Source organism: Chanos chanos, chromosome 3, assembly GCF_902362185.1.
Source record: "Chanos chanos chromosome 3, fChaCha1.1, whole genome shotgun sequence".
In the NCBI taxonomy this organism is placed as follows: domain Eukaryota; kingdom Metazoa; phylum Chordata; class Actinopteri; order Gonorynchiformes; family Chanidae; genus Chanos; species Chanos chanos.
Window position 1 is genome coordinate 19946417 of NC_044497.1, and position 15961 is coordinate 19962377.

Genomic DNA, 15961 nt, shown 5'->3' on the forward strand with positions numbered 1-15961 from the left:
TGATGTCTCTCACGCTTTTTAGACCAAACGTAAGCTGCATCACGGGCACTTGCTTAGACCCTCCTCATTTAAATGTAAACGCAGGAAAAAAAAGCCAACTACGCGCCTGCTCTTTTTTTTTTTTTTTTAAATTTTTCTTTTGCAGCTCTCTGGCTGTCAGACAAACAAACGGAATGTCTCACCACTTCTTTGGCTTCAGCAACAAAGCTGAGGGGTGATGGGCAGGATCCGCCTGGCTGGTCCCTCCCCGTTTTAAGTTTGCCGTTTTGTTCTCTGAAGTTTCTGCTGCTTGATGTGTAATGATTCGGGTCACTATTCATAAGAGGATGCTCTCCTGAGCTTGCTGATATAATCTTTTATCTGTAGTCTTTGTGATCTGGAGTTCTCAGGTCATGAAAGGCGAGGCTGGGAAGAATCTTGCTAGATTAAAACTGTCCCTCAGGACATGAAGCTAAAACTGGCCTGCTCTGCAACTCAGCTTCCCATTGTAGTTCACTGCCAATTTGTGTGACTTAGAAGACTAGAATAGTTTTCTGTAGGTTCCTGAAAAGGACCAGCTGGATAAGGCCATTCCATCGCTAATTATCTGCATGGTGAGAGGCCATGTAAACACCTGCCTTCGCTGTGCACTGTCAATAACTGCTGCAGTTTGTCCATTCAGCGTTTGCCAAAGGCATTGCATCTGGTTAGTCAAAAGCATTCGTGATGGAGCGGATTCATCATAAACAAAGCAAAAACAATAAGTCCTGATTCCTTTTCAGAAACTGGTTTGGAAACTAAAAGTTAGTTCATGTTACCATGGTGACAAGTGAATTTCCCCAATTGCAGGGATGAAGACATCCCAAACAAAGACATTAGCTGAGAAACAAATGAATGTTCTTCTTGTTTGTTGAACTGATTTGGGAATTATAGTGTTGTTCCAATCATTCTTTGTACAGAGGGTGCATCTTTGCCTATGTATTGTTACTGTGAAGACCTTGCTTTCCCTGTTGTCTGTGATGAATATTACTTACCAAGGGAAGAGACCACAAAGACCAAGCATGATTGTTTCTCTTATGAATACCTCCCAAAAAAGGCTCCTCTTACCCTGCCCCTGAACCCTGACCCCACCTCTGACCCCAGCCCCCACCTTAGTCTAGCCCCGCCTCGCCTCTGAACTCACCTTGTCTGATCTATCCTGTCTGTCCCTCCTCCATCCTGTCTCACTTCTCTCTCTCTCTCTCTCTCTCTCTCTCTCACTCACTCTCTCCCTGTTTGTGTGCTGTTATTAATCAGTCTCTTCCACTCTCTCTGTGTGTTTGACTTGTGCCACTCTCTGTCTGCTCAGCCTAAGCCGACGTTTGATGAGATGTCTCCGGAGCTCACGGCTCTTTTACAGTCAGCCCGGGAGCAGATCAGCACAAGGAGCTGGGTCACCTCTGCCTCCTCCTCCACCACCGCGCATAGTCAGACCTTGGTTAAGGTGGATTCCACTCAATCCTGTGGGAATTACATTAATGCAACAACAAAATGAATAGGACATCAACCCTAGCAATAAATCTGTTCAATTAAGCAGAGCGTAACATTGTCCAGAAATTGTGCTTCCACTATGTGAGCCTTTTCGTTCTGGAACAGTGACAGAGTAGTCTCACGTCTCATGACGTCTGCTACACTAATTGCTACGGTTGCTAGCCCGACTTTTTTCCCCCCTATCATTTATACTGGTCCTTTGTGCATTGTTATACGTGAATCCCTTTGTTGAATTTGCTGGGCTAGTCTAATCCATGCATGCTGTTGGGTGTGTGCACCCCTGTGTCCTCGTTGTTCTTTGTCAGACATCTCTTGACACGTCAACCCATCTCTTATCCTTCCTCCACCTGTTAACAAACGACAGACTTATGGGTAGGACTCGCTTGTTAAAGAGGTCCTCGTGTCCTTTTACAGCCAACACTAAAGCTTATGTCAAAATTTCCCCCTTTTACCCTCTTGGTTATTTGTGCCACTGTTGTTAGATTTTAGTATTAGTAAAGATGTCAATATAATTTGTACAAGGCTGTTTTATTGACTGCAGAAAATCTCCCCTTTCTGCGGAATGTTCTGTTTTCCCACCAGGAGTTTAATTTTTAGCCAGTCTCTGAGAGGAGGAAGAGGGAATTAATCACAGCCAACTGATCTTCTGTTGTTTTCCTATCTCTCGTAGCCATCAGAAAGTCTAGAGAAGAGCATTCTGCAGACAGACACCCAGAAGCAGCCCGAGAAGGATCAGCCAGAGGGGATCAGTGTGGATCAGCCTGAAGAGGAGCGTCCAGAGACACCTTCACAGGTAGAGCCCCTGGAGCTAGAGCCAGAAGAACCCTGGGAAACCATGCATGCTGATTCGCCCAGTGTTGAGTGTCAGGGATATGTGCAGGATGAGAGCGAGTCCGAGTCAGACGAGCCCACCAGCGACTCTTCGGCCAGCGTGGCTTCGGCTAATTTCAACGGTGTGCTGTCGTCCTCCAGCACCTCGGCTGCGGCCGCGTTCGGCCAAGCGGTGTCCAGCGACAGCGAGTCGGGGGGAGAGAGCTTCTCGTTGTCCACTGATGACGATGAACCTGGCTCTGGGGACCACTCGCCCAATACGGTCCCCTCCTCCCCCATCAGGGGGGCGGAGCTCAGGGGGGATGCCGAGGGGTACAGTGGGCAGCCGAAAGCTGATGACCCCCAATTTGAGGTGACCCCCATTTAATGTAGACCCAGATACCCTACCCCAGAACCCTCCAATACCCTGACCCAAAGGCTGTGTTCCACAATCCCCTGACACCCTAATCCAGAGGCCGTGGTCCACTTTCTATTACTCCTCATTTTTTCCAACTTTACGCACAGAACTGCAGTAGCTCAAGGTGATGCACTGTGTGCATCAGTGTGTCGGTAAAGAAAGCTGGGGCTTCTGTAGTACCAGAAAATAAGGGTTTATATTGGAAATTATAATTCAGGCCAAGCCTCAGACACCTGCTGTATATCACCCAAGCCGGAGGCTACAAGTTAGGCGCTGCAGATTTAGAGATGCAAAGCAATAACTTTGTGTGGTTTTGTCTGTGTGTGTGTGTGTGTGTGTGCATTTGTGCATATTCTCTCACAAGAGCAGTGGTTTATAAAACGTAGGCCATCGTTATTGAATAAAACTATCAGATCTGCACACTGGTGTGGAACAGACATTTCTTTCCAAATGTTTTTTCCCGATTTAAGAAAAACTCTCCCTCCCTCCTCTGACTACTGCCCTGCATCCCTTTTTTGTAGAGAAACAAAAATATACAGGACAACCAGACATAGTTTTTCTTGTCAAGAAAGCAGGAGTTGTATAGAGAGAATGAGAGAGAGAGACTTGTATTCTACAATGCCTCTTCAACAAAACTTAAAGAAAAAAAGAGCTGAAGAGGTTAGAAGAAGTTATGTCTGTATTCAACCAAAGAAACTTCCAGAGGTAACTTCCATTTCAACAGCAGTATTCCCTCTTCAGTCATAGACTCGTGAAGTATATACTCAAGGCAAAGCTTCAAACACTTTATTTGACTTTCAAGTGATTTTTCTATTAGTCTTCAAATATGCAGATGCACACTCAACAGTGCTCAAGACAGTCTCCCTCCATTATTGTCTGGATGCATTTTAGTCCATGTCTGGGGTCCCTTTTTTGTACAAAACCTGTTTCCATTGCACTGGCTCAAAGTGCTCCTCTCTATAGGGTAAATTAGACTTATTCTGACATTAGTTCGAACAGTATTAAATGGATATTCAACGTTATCATAAGACTGAATCTGTGAAATGTCAGAAAAGGGAGGCTGCTGAGTGTTTGAGAAGAATGTGTCATGTCAGTCAGTGTCATAATATGTGTGTGTAGTGTCTCCTTTGCCTTTCCCTGAACAACACAGTGGATGCACCTTCGTTTTCGTTTGTGTTTTACATGTGTTCTCTGTAGGTTGGAGATGTGGTCAGTGCCGCATGAGTGACTTTAGAGTATGTTTGCATGTACGTATTTGTGTGTGTTTTCGTGTGTGTGTGTGTGTGTGTGTGTGCTCGTGTCTGTGTGTATGTGAAGGTGAGTGTCTTTTCTGTCATGTTCTCACCTTCTCCTCTCCTCTGCTCTCACCAGCTCTCCTCTGTGCTGAAGACAGAGGTCGTGACCTACAGCAGTGCATTGTCAGGGGAGACAGAAAAGCTGGTGGATCAGGAAATGCCAGTGATACAAACAGAAATGAAAACCATCACATATGAGGCAGTGCAGGTAATGTTCTAACAGAGCAAGACAAAAACATGTTTATGTTCAGCGTTCCCTTTCTTCTCTCAACAATCAGCTAATGTACACACCCTCCTCTATGGTGTGTTCAGGCATTAACCACTGGGGCTCTAAATCAGCCCTGTGGTTGTAGATAAGGAAGATGAACACCATTGAGTTTGGAAATTATTATATTGTTGACTGTTGATGCAATTACAGACAATGTAAACCCCTTTGTTTTACCCAAATTCTTCTGTGACCTGAAGAATGGATGAGCAGCGTAAACATCTTAAATGTTAAAAAAAAAAAAGGGGGCATCACAGAAAATTACAGTGCCAATGTCATTGCTGAAAATGTTGTTGATTATCACTTTTCCGGTACACTCTGTGGCGTTGGGTATTAATCTCTGAATGTCAGACTAGCATTTTCTCAGAATGATTTCTGGAATGTTCTGAATCTGACAGGGTGACTCTGATGCGGATGCAGAGCCTGGACTTCTGATGAGTGCTCAGACCATCACCTCGGAAACGACAAGCACGACCACGACCACGCATATCACCAAGGTAACGCCTCTGGCTAGTGGTCACTGCTTTGTATGCGTGTTATTTGGGACAGGGTTGTTGAAATGCATTTAAGCTCTGTGCCTCAATCTGAGTTTGTAAAATACTGTGATGTACAGAGAAGTGCTGGACAGTTTGTTTACCTGATAACTTGACTGCTCGTGCAATTAGTACATTTTTAGCTACAATGAGAGCATTAGCACAGCTGCTTAGGTCATGGTTCCAGTCCAGCTGGCCCAAACACACTTGGTACTGATGGACAGAAGTGTGTAGTAGATCCATTCTCCTACAAACGTATCTCTGGTTACTTGAGTTGAGCTGAGATCAGTTCCAGAATGATGTCTTGATTGTTTAATATTTGGCATGAGAGGGTACCTTGTCATCCTCTAAATGCATAAATGTAGAATTGCTAGTCCAAAAAATTGATGGATTTCTCTGAGCATTACATGTCCATGCTGAAGTGCAGAAGTGAAGAAGTGATGTTCTGTGTGTTAAGTTAATGTCATGTTAGTCTGAATCTGTCTGAAGTCTGAAAATGAATTCTGAATCTGCATGAGGTCTCAATGCGAAGCATGAATCTGTCTGAAGTCTGAATGTGAAGTCTGGATGTGAATTCTGAATCTGTCTGAAGTCTGAGTGTGAAGTCTGAATCTGTCTGAAATCTGAACGTGTTCCTCTTAGACTGTGAAAGGAGGCATCTCAGAAACCAGAATTGAGAAGAGAATCGTCATCTCAGGGGATGCAGACATAGACCATGATGAGGTAAGACTGTCTCACAACCCACGAAATCCATCCTCAACAAACAAATTACAGCTGTCTTTCTATAGTTTCACTATTATATCAGTGTATGAAAGAAGTGGCTATTTCTTCTCTCTCAATATAAAATCAGGAATCCGCCCTTGGCTGTGACCTATATTCCAATTACTGTCTCTCTCATACTGATTTTTGCTGCACAAAAGCATTAAATGTGACAAAAAAAAAAATTACTACCGCTATTCACATTCCCTAAGCCATGATCTCTTCACTCTACATCCGAGTTAGGCGAACACAGTAAGACAAAAAAGACATGCATTTCAGTTCTTACCATGTCCATCCCACAATCCTCTCTTGTTTCCTGTTGACGGGTGCTCTGATTGGTCAGGCTCTGGCCCAGGCAATTAAAGAAGCCAAAGAGCAGCACCCTGATATGTCAGTGACCAAGGTAGTGGTCCATAAAGAGACCGAGATCACACCAGAGGAAGGAGAGGAGTGACTCAGGTAAGAGAAGCGCATAGAGGCTCTGCTTTGCCCAAATACATCAGCTGGCTTTGTCCATAGACGCTGCTAACAGGCTAACTTATGAGGTGCTGCTTTGGTTGTCAATCTATACCCTCGTACGCATCTGCTCTGTGTTCAAACTGCTGCGCAGTGTTGCTATTTGCTTCTGAGGGTCATCAATGATCATCTTTGCTCTGGAGTGCCTTGCCCACTTAGGGCGATGCCTGTCTCCTCTACACTAAATGCTAACTGTGGATCTCTGCCTTAGAAGCGCTGACAATAAGCAGTGAATGAGGCAGGAATGTGTGAGGGTTTGTAGCTTTTTTTTTTCTTTTGGTGAAGCAACACCTGTCTTTCTGATCTGAGCCGTTCCAAAATTGAATGTATGATTACAAAAGAACTCCTCCTCTTTCTGGTAGTTGACTTGAGAGTGAACCCTCACAGATTTTTTCCGTTTTGAAAAACCATCAGTGAAGCACTTCAGTTTGAAAAGAGATGGGTTTTGAATTACAGAAGATGAAAACTATATCTTGTTGTCAGGTATTTCACAAAAAAGCATGTTTTTTGGAGCTTATGCCTGGCAGTTGGCCATTCACTTCGGTGTTTTGTCATGTTTTTCCTGCATGCAGGTTTTTTGGTTCGATGCGTATTGGATAACCTACATAATGTCCTCCTAAAACCACTAACATCCATGTAAAGCATCAGGGAAAGGCCCAAAAAAAGGGTCTTGTCCCTCATGCTTTGTTTCTGATTCTTCTCAATCATCGAAGGTGCAATCACTGTCCATTCTTTTCCTGTGGATCATTGTCATAATTGCTCTCTATGGCTTCTGGGAAAAATGGGCTAATATTTTATCACTGAATGGTAAAATGCTATCTGAGTTTATTTAATCCTTAATTCTCACCATGTATTTTTGGTCTTTCATTTCCTCTAGGACTAGCACTGACATCTGGCTCCTGGGGCAGTCCTGTATGCCACACCATGTCTGAATGAAAGATACTTAAGAGTGGTCAACCATGAAAGTTGCACCGCCAACAAAATGGATATCTATTTCATCTGAACCCCATAGCTTGGAGTTGCTACACACTTATACCTGCACACACACACACACACACACATTCACTGACACATGCTTACAGATTTACAGATATTTGGTCCAGCTCTGGATCATGTATATTGCATGACAAGGGAACAACGCAATTTTGTAAACAAAAAAATGAAAACAAGATGCATTTTAGCATATACAACAGTCCTATACCTGCGCACTCAACTAAAGGGAGAAGAATGTATGTGACCATACCTTTGAAAATATTAAACAATAAAGATATCAACATTTTATTTATTAGAATACTACTCACTACAAAAAAAGAAAAAGAAAAGGTTGTACCTATTTGACCGCACAGTGTATTTAAGCATTCAATAGATGTGCCATCCATACATGCCAAGCTCCAGTGACCTGTATCTGCCATCCAAAGTCATTTAATCTGATTTACTCATATTGAATGTTACACACCAAGGAAAACATTAATACTGTAATTCATGTTTGCTTTGTAGGACATGTATCTTAGAAATATGTTGTTTTTACTTGAATTACATGGATATTTTATGTTTACCCTTCAGTTACAGACTGGAAGGCAAAATGTGAGAGGAATTTTTTTGTGTGTGTGTGTTTGTGTCCAGAGTATGAAAAGTTGAGAAGAAATTGCTCTATGATCAATGGCTGGGCTGAGGAGGACAGTTAGCTATGAGAATGTCTTGTCTTTGCCAAGTGATTTGTGTCCTTTTGTCACTTCTCCTGCAGTCAGTTCCCAGACTCTCCCTGCCCGGAGTGGTAAATCCAAGCCTTAAACTGTACAGGCCGGACAGAAGCATTTCACACCCCAGTTCCCCAGCACTGTGTGGTTTGTGTTTTTGTTTTTGTTTTCTTTTCTTCTCTTTTTTTTATTGGCCAAAATGTTGGCCATCCGAACCTCTTTCTGTCATCAGCCACAACGCTATCCATGTTGAATATGTCTCCCACCAAGAGCTCAAATAAAAACATTACAAAAAAAAAAAAATGCATGATGTATTTTGTTTATGTCTCCTTTAAAACATGAAATGCAAAAGGCTTACGTGTCCACTTTGTTATATTTAAGAAAAATGCAAAACCCAGTTTGTCTCGTGCATTTTCTCCAGGATTAGATTAATACACTCAAAACATAGTAAGTTACAGTAACCAATGACAGAGTGGTCCTATGGTGTCACATGATCAGGACATAAACAGAATTCTTATGAATTCATCATTAATTTACCAGAAACGCATGAAGGCCCTGTGAAGACCACATACCCAAAATGTTATGTGAATGCTTTGACTACAAAGTTTTGTGGAGCTGAATTAAAAGTGTACATGAGTACAAAAAGCAAAGCCCTTCTATTTAACAACTCTTCCAGTAAAATCTACTATGTACACATGTAAATTCATTTCAGTTCATCAACACTGTCTTGCTTTAATAAGGTTCAGATCAAATACTACTTAACTCTGAGCTTAAAGTTACTATCCAGTGTGTGTTAACACCCAACACCAACTAAAAACTGTTTTAATAGGCCACTGGGCCACCACAAGCCATCAGAACTGCATCAGTACACCTTGGAATATCCTCTACTACCAAACAGTCGTCCCTAGCTGATCATATCCTGTATGTCAACCTGATCTTAGCCACTATTCCCTGTGAAGCACAAGTGAATTTAGAATTCTTCGTCAGGAAAGCTCCTGTCATCGCTTTTCTTATGTCACTGAAATCACCCCCTCTGACCGTAGCTGCCCAGATCACGTGGGACTGGGCCTGACCAGCATTTTCACTAAGTATCTTGGAATGTTAATTGCTTTGTTCACTCAGGAACCCCAAACCACCGATGTGAAGACACATGCTTTGAATGTATTCTGTAGCCTTAATTTACCCATGCGTTTCCTCTACTTTGGCGGTTGCTCAACTGAGAGTACAGGTGGGAAGAAATTCCTCAGATGAGCTTAGAGCTCCACTCTGTGGCTAAGAAAACGACACGCTGAGTTAGACTGACTCAATGACAGATGTGTTTGATGACAACGTATTTTATTGTGACTGTCCACATGCCGCCCGGTTAAATGCAGCGACTCACTTTTTCATATTATATATGAGGAGACCAAACACAGTTGACGAGAACCATTCGAAACTGCAAAACTTAACTTTAAACATTTCGATGCGTTTCGAAGTATTTTCAGTGTGTGTTATGTGTATTCAAAGTGTTTCAATGTGTATTATTCGTTTACAAATCCGGGTCAAAAGAGTGTGGTTACATTTAAACTGTGTAGTGTGTACTATTTCACGTCTTTGTATGAGGAAAGATTATTGCACACTGTGTATATCGGTTGGTCGCATGTTCAGCGAAGGATCATGCTTTGGTCAATCAGAAAATTATATCTTAATGAAATGCATTTAGACTACTACTACCTTATTTGCGTTCTTTATATAGCTTCTGCTTGATAACTATCTTGAATAAAAAGTGTCAGTTTTATTGAGCGCCGTCTGTCATATCTAAACTCAAAACACATTTTTCTGAATTGCAAACTAAATTTGTGCGTTCTCGTTTCCCGCTCGTAACACTGACTTTTCGCGCCCCGAATCAGCGTTCGTACCCTCAGGGTTCGCGCTCCAGAGATTTCGATTCTGCCATTTGCGCAACCGTGTCTATGAATCGGTAGGCCCTGGTTTTTTGTGTAGGCTGTTCTTGCGCCGTTTGCGTAACAGCGCCAATTTGCAATACACGTACGTACGCGTTTTAGTCCGTCAGTCGTTCTCTGCAGTTCCGTGCTAGCGCAGCGCGTCCTTCCGTCTTGTGCTCGTCCTCAAGCTTAACAAAACACAAAGTACATTATTCTCCACCTGGCTGTTTGACACTCAACGTAGACTTTCTCAGTGGATCAAAATAACACAAAATAGGTAAGAAACACATTTTTTGCGAAATGCAACAGCTCCCGAATTATTGCATAATGTTTGGCCAAGATGCCTGCGCGCTCACGCTCGTCATTTCAGGAGTGTTCATGGCTGCTCGGGCGCTGTTACGGGCGCCGTGACGGGCGCTGCTCCCTTGGCGTGCTTGTCGTTAGTCGGAAACGACGGTGTATTTTCATGTTGTTGCAGATTAGAAAAGTGAGATTTTCAACCACCCAACATGAGCATAAATAATATCACGTTTTCACGTCCATGACAGAATATTCTTTTTCGGATGTTCTCGGAAATAAAAGACGAGAAACGAATTGACTAATTTCCTTGTGAACTTACTATACAATGCTGCGAACGCTTGCCGATGCTAACTGTCGCTAGTTAGCCTAACCGGCTAGGTTAGATAGCCTGCTTCATAGCCTCCTTGTTTGTCAGGGGTCGGTATGCTATCACTATAGCTACTGCTAGGTAACCAAGCTATGCTAATACTAGTTAGCAGTGGTTGAAGAGTAACATGTAAGAGTTAGCTTCCGAGTCGACTAGTTAAATAAATGACACGAAACATGAAACAACGCTGGCATTAGATGGAAATGAGTTAAAAGTAAATAGGACGGGGTACTATCTGACTAACAAATTGCACCCTGTTTCAACCAGCTGACCTGTTTATTTTGAGGTTTTACAACAAACTTCCGTGCTAACGTTAGCAAACTGTTTGCCATACTGCAAGCTAATGAAATCACTACGCTAGCTTGCTGCTTTAAACATTTCGCCTAGCATTTTAACTATCTGTGCTTAACCATGTTTGCTTTACTGCGTGTGTTGTCCAAAGCGTAAAATGTAAATCCAGCCGAATGGCTGCGGGCCTCGAATAATTAGGATAGTTTGCTTGCAAGCTGGCCATATCCTGTCACCTATGGTTTGTGTATTTTACTATTCTGCAGTAGTAACCATTCGAAGATTCCGATTGTATCACGTACATTGTAACGTTAGTGACAACAAATTATGTGGAAGTACAGAAACAGAAGTACATAGATGTTATTTCGGAAATTGTCCGCTCTCTGCTCAACATTCTGGGAGTAATGTTTGCAGTGTATCTGGCTATGTCATTTGTTGCGCATTCCTGGAAATGTGTATCTTATGATAACTGCATTATTTATTTATTTAAAATGCAGCTTCTCTCATTGTATCCATACAGATACGAGTTGTCTGTAAGATAGAAGTGGACAATTCACTAACCATGATCATGGGGAGAGGGACATAAAGAATGAATTACAATTAAAACAGATACCATTAAGTTGCTCAATGTTTCATTTGGGGAGAACAACAACAAAACAAAACATTCTTCTTTGCTTACACCTTTTTGCAGGACACCACACCAATATGTCAGAAACTGTAAAGTATGTGGATGATGAACACAAGACCATCTTCCTGAAGATTTTGAATGAGCAGAGGCTGGAGGGAGAGCACTGCGACATTGCAGTAGTGGTGGAGGATGTGAAATTCAGGGCCCACCGCTGTGTATTAGCAGCTTGCAGCAATTACTTTAAGAAGCTATTTAAAAAGCATGAAGTAGACAGCTCCTCCGTTATAGAAATCGACTTCATTCGGTCTGACATCTTTGAAGAGGTTCTGAACTACATGTACACAGCTAAGATTTCCGTTAAGAAAAAAGATGTGAACCTAATGATGTCTTCTGGGCAGATTCTTGGAATCCGTTTCCTGGATAAGCTCTGCTCACAGAAACGGGACATGTCTCCCGATGAAAAGACTGACCACAGGAATGCCAAATTTCCCTACGACATTGTGAAAATTGGGATCCCCACGGACGACCCACAGCTAAACCAAGACAACGACGTACAGGTGCTAGGAGACCATGACGACACTCCGTCCGACGACATCGTTGAGGAGGCCCAAGGCAATCATCACGACTTAGACAAATCACCCAACAGTGCACTGAGAGTGCAGGAGGCTATTCTGAAGGAGCTGGCCGAAGGGGAAGTGCACAAAGTCAGCTGTTACGACCAGGAGGTGGAGGCCATGGACACGGAGCCCAAAGAGCTAGGGGCGCATGCCGCTCAGACGCTTTCATTTGCAGACAGCATGGGGGAGGTGAAAGATGAGCAAGCCCCAGGGTGGACGACAACGGCAGCTGACATGAAGTTTGAGTACCTCCTGTACGGCCATCGGGAACAGCTGTCCTGCCAGGTGTGCGGAAAGACGTTCATAGATGAAAACCGGCTGAGAAAACATGAGAAGCTGCATTCGGCCGAACGGCCATTCATTTGTGAGATCTGCACTAAGGCATTCACCACTCAGGCACACCTAAAAGAGCATCTGAAGATCCACACGGGCTACAAGCCGTACCGCTGCGACGTCTGTGGCAAGTCTTTCATCCGGGCACCGGATCTGAAGAAACACGAGAGGGTGCACAGTAACGAGCGACCCTTTAGCTGTCAGATGTGTGAGAAGGCCTTCAAACACAAGTCCCACCTGAAGGACCACGAGCGTCGCCATCGAGGAGAAAAGCCGTTCGTATGCGGCTCCTGCACAAAGGCGTTTGCCAAAGCATCTGACCTGAAGAGACATGAGAATAACATGCACAGCGAACGGAAGCAGCTCCCTGCCAACGCCCTTCAGAGTGAGACTGAACAGTTACAAGCCGCTGCCATGGCTGCAGAGGCTGAACAACAACTGGAATCCATAGCATGTTCATGACATGTGCTCTATACCTAAAAGGGGCCAGTATACCATAAAACAGTTCTTTCTTATTCGGGTTCTTTTTTTTCCCCTTTTTATTTTATTTTTTTGGAGTAATCATAGTGTATCGTTTTGATGGGATTTTTTTGTTTTTAATTCTTTTTTTGAGATCTCAGCTCTAACATGCATTCTCTTAATTTTGAACACATGTTCATTTACACTGTATTTTTTGTTTGTTTGTTTTTTAAGATAATATTGTAAAAGGTGTATTTGTTTTTCTCTCATTGTACAGTTCATACCAAATGTGTTGACGTATGTATGGCAGCCCAAAAGGACATTACTGAACTGCCTTACCTTGGTTTATACAGCAGTGTTGTATAGTGCCAGATTTATCACAAACTGGTAACAAAATGAATTCTATGATTTGTAAGATTAATGATAGTTAATATTTGGATGAACAAAAGTTTTGATGGTTAACCATTCCATCAAGTTTCTTGTAAAATGATATTAAAATTTAGTACATCAGGATATTTTTGCTGTAATAAATGTTGCCTTTGATGAACTTTCAGTATGCTCTGACTTTTCTGCGGTCTTCTAAACAAAAATGGCTACAAGTTTGAAACAAACAGACATTTAGTGGTCTGAAGTAAGATTTCTCACAAATCGCAGTGAATTGGTAGACAGAAAAACATTAACATTTAGAAAACAAGTTTTCCTGCCTCTCTTAGTTCACACCCAGGAAATATTGCACAAAACAAGATTTCACGGTTAGGGAGGTAACATTAAGAGGAGAGACAGGTGCACAACAAGCAACAACAAGTCTTCAGTTTTGGCTTAATTTTATACAGATAACTGAGAGATCTGATTCATGGAATACTCCACAGATGCCTTTATGATGTCACACTAAACCCGACAGATGTTTTATAATGTCATACTAAACCCCACAGTGTCTTCTGTTGGGATTATACTATAGCCACAAAGTTTTTACCTCAATTAAAGAAATCTTCTGTAAATGTTTTACCAAAACATGATATTAAAGGTTATTAGTGTAAAATTAAGAGATCATACATTATGCAGATTGACACAAATCCACATCACTGTTAGCAATAATTCATCTGATTTTTTGTTTATCAGGTGTACAGACTGGGAAATAAGCTAGTAGTCAAATTTGGGGATTTTCAGGGGTTACAATAAAACATAAAAATCTATGGTAATAGCTGTGAAATTTAACCTGTTAAGTGCCATAAATTCAAACATAAAATCATAATTGGTATTATGACATCAAATCAAACTATCACCACAAACTATAGTGAAGCATGGCGTGGTGAAGCCTACTACTGTGTCTACATTTATGTGGTTAGGTCAAAGGCCCCTACTGTAAAAAAGTCCTGCAGGCCTTCAGATCCACAAGTCTATCACAAGGCGCTTGCGCAATTGATCGATTTAGGGACTTGAACTCCTCCAGGTGTGTTAGAAAGTCCATCCAATACACGAGAAAGGAACCGAAGAAACCGTCAGGTGTGATTACACATTATACAAGCGAGGAGCTGAGAAGCTTAGACAACTGTCGCTCCAAGGTAAAGGATATGTTGCATCTCAGTCTGAATGAAACAAGGTTTTGACTTGTTCCGACTTGATTAAAAATGTGACGGTTGATTACCGCATTTCAAGCTTTAAAAGTAACGCATTGGTTATTGTCATATAAAGATAAGGTGAATGTGAAAATTAAATGAAGTGTCTAACTCGTCGTAACAAAGCGCCATTTTGTACTTTGTTAATTTGTCTACATGAGTTATGACACGCGAGATGTGTTTTATTAGCTCTCAAATCCCAGGCTCAACAAAAGTTCACTCTAAGCATTTTTATGGATATAAACTCTTACAATCTCCTGTTTTTTTTAAAAAATGTCACTCTGCCTTTTACGATTCCCATCGTTTCATCTTTAAACCACTGTGTAATGATATTCTACCGATCAAACTTTCTCTGTTCTTTCTTTCTTTCTTTCTTTCTTTTTTTGTTTGGGCTGACGTCCAAGCTCCTTTGAGCAAATTGTACAACTTCCGATTTGCATAATGAAATTGGAGGATAGTGGAGGGCGCAATGAAAGCAAAACACACCACAGAAAAAGACCTAACTCTGAATCTAAAAGTCACACCAGCCACTCTGACAGGTAACCTACAACTGCCACGTTTTCTCTGAGGTAACTCATTTGAATTAGCCTGATTATTATTGTTGTTATTATTATTATTATTTGAGAATAGGAATTATACAGTATCTCATACAATTTGTTATTCGTGAACAGACTGACATCACGCCTGGCACAAATCAATATTTGCTGTGTTTGAATAACTGTCCTGTTCCAGTGCGTTTCATCCCTCCCTTTCTTTGTGACAGCACTCCTCTGGTCACTAATCTTAATTGTGTAGGAGAAAATCATACCTATACGAAGTCTTATTAAAATGTTGGTAATGGACATAGTGTAATGGAGCCATGTTAGAGTACTAGGACGTGGCCCATTCATTGAAATGTTCGGCTTTGTCTGGATCTGATTTTCATGTGCCTGTCAGTTATGACAGTGTTCATTTGTAGTCTTTCTTTCCAACTTTTCTGATGCTGCACATAGAAAGAAGGCCAAGGCTAATCCTGATGATAAGGAGAGGAGCACGGAGTTGACCATAAAACAAACTGGATCATCCACGAAGGCCGCTGTTGCTATGGAGTAATTTTTTTTTCTTTTGCTCTTTTATAGCGTATTGTATTTGTGCAGTACATCTCTCTGTTTACCTTCAAGGTCAAACACTCATGCTTAAAATAATCTCCCAAAACTCTACAGGAGTCACTAAGGTTGCAAAGTGTGTGGGGGTTTATTTCCCTGTGGTCATTTCTGGAAAATTTAAGTAAATTTTTATAGTGGTTCTATATGGTATATTACAATGAGAATTAAAATGTCATAGCGTGAAATTAAACCAACATTTAAAACAGTCATTGAGTACAAATGTGGGGAGCAAAGCGGATAAGTGCAGAAAGTCATATATGGTTTAAATTAGTACAAGTTCACAGTGCTAGAAATGCACTGGAAATTAGGTCTCAGTAGTACATACACATTTAAAACAGTAAACTGAGTTAGTAACGTTTTCTGTTCCAGCACTGGAAAAATGACTGTGACCTCCAGCCCAGAGATGGGTCTCAGTGAATCTGATGCCAACAGTGTGGTAAGAGTCCTTGCTGGAGTTCTTATTGTCAAACCTTCTCAAAAA

At 41.8% G+C, this 15961-nt stretch overlaps 2 protein-coding genes across 2 annotated transcripts in view; both read left to right on the forward strand.

Annotated features, from left to right (window-relative positions):
• Positions 1-6043, forward strand: part of epb41l3a (erythrocyte membrane protein band 4.1-like 3a) — a 28936-nt gene extending 22893 nt beyond the window's left edge. Inside the window, exons 18-21 of the mRNA XM_030767372.1 lie at positions 4109-4240; positions 4696-4794; positions 5473-5553; positions 5933-6043. Coding sequence (XP_030623232.1) covers positions 4109-4240; positions 4696-4794; positions 5473-5553; positions 5933-6043 — 423 coding nt within the window. The remainder of the gene's footprint in view (positions 1-4108; positions 4241-4695; positions 4795-5472; positions 5554-5932) is intronic.
• Positions 6044-9888: 3845 nt separating this feature from the next.
• Positions 9889-12762, forward strand: zbtb14 (zinc finger and BTB domain containing 14). Its single transcript, XM_030769484.1, has 2 exons — positions 9889-10004; positions 11374-12762. Exon 2 carries the CDS (start codon positions 11388-11390, stop codon positions 12720-12722), a length of 1335 nt encoding a protein of 444 aa, XP_030625344.1. The 5' UTR covers positions 9889-10004; positions 11374-11387; the 3' UTR covers positions 12723-12762.
• The last annotated feature ends 3199 nt before the right edge of the window (positions 12763-15961 follow it).

Bases quoted from the DNA above. Each gene is read 5' to 3' on its own strand.
- zbtb14 (XM_030769484.1), top strand. From the start codon at position 11,388: ATGTCAGAAACTGTAAAGTATGTGGATGATGAACACAAGACCATCTTC.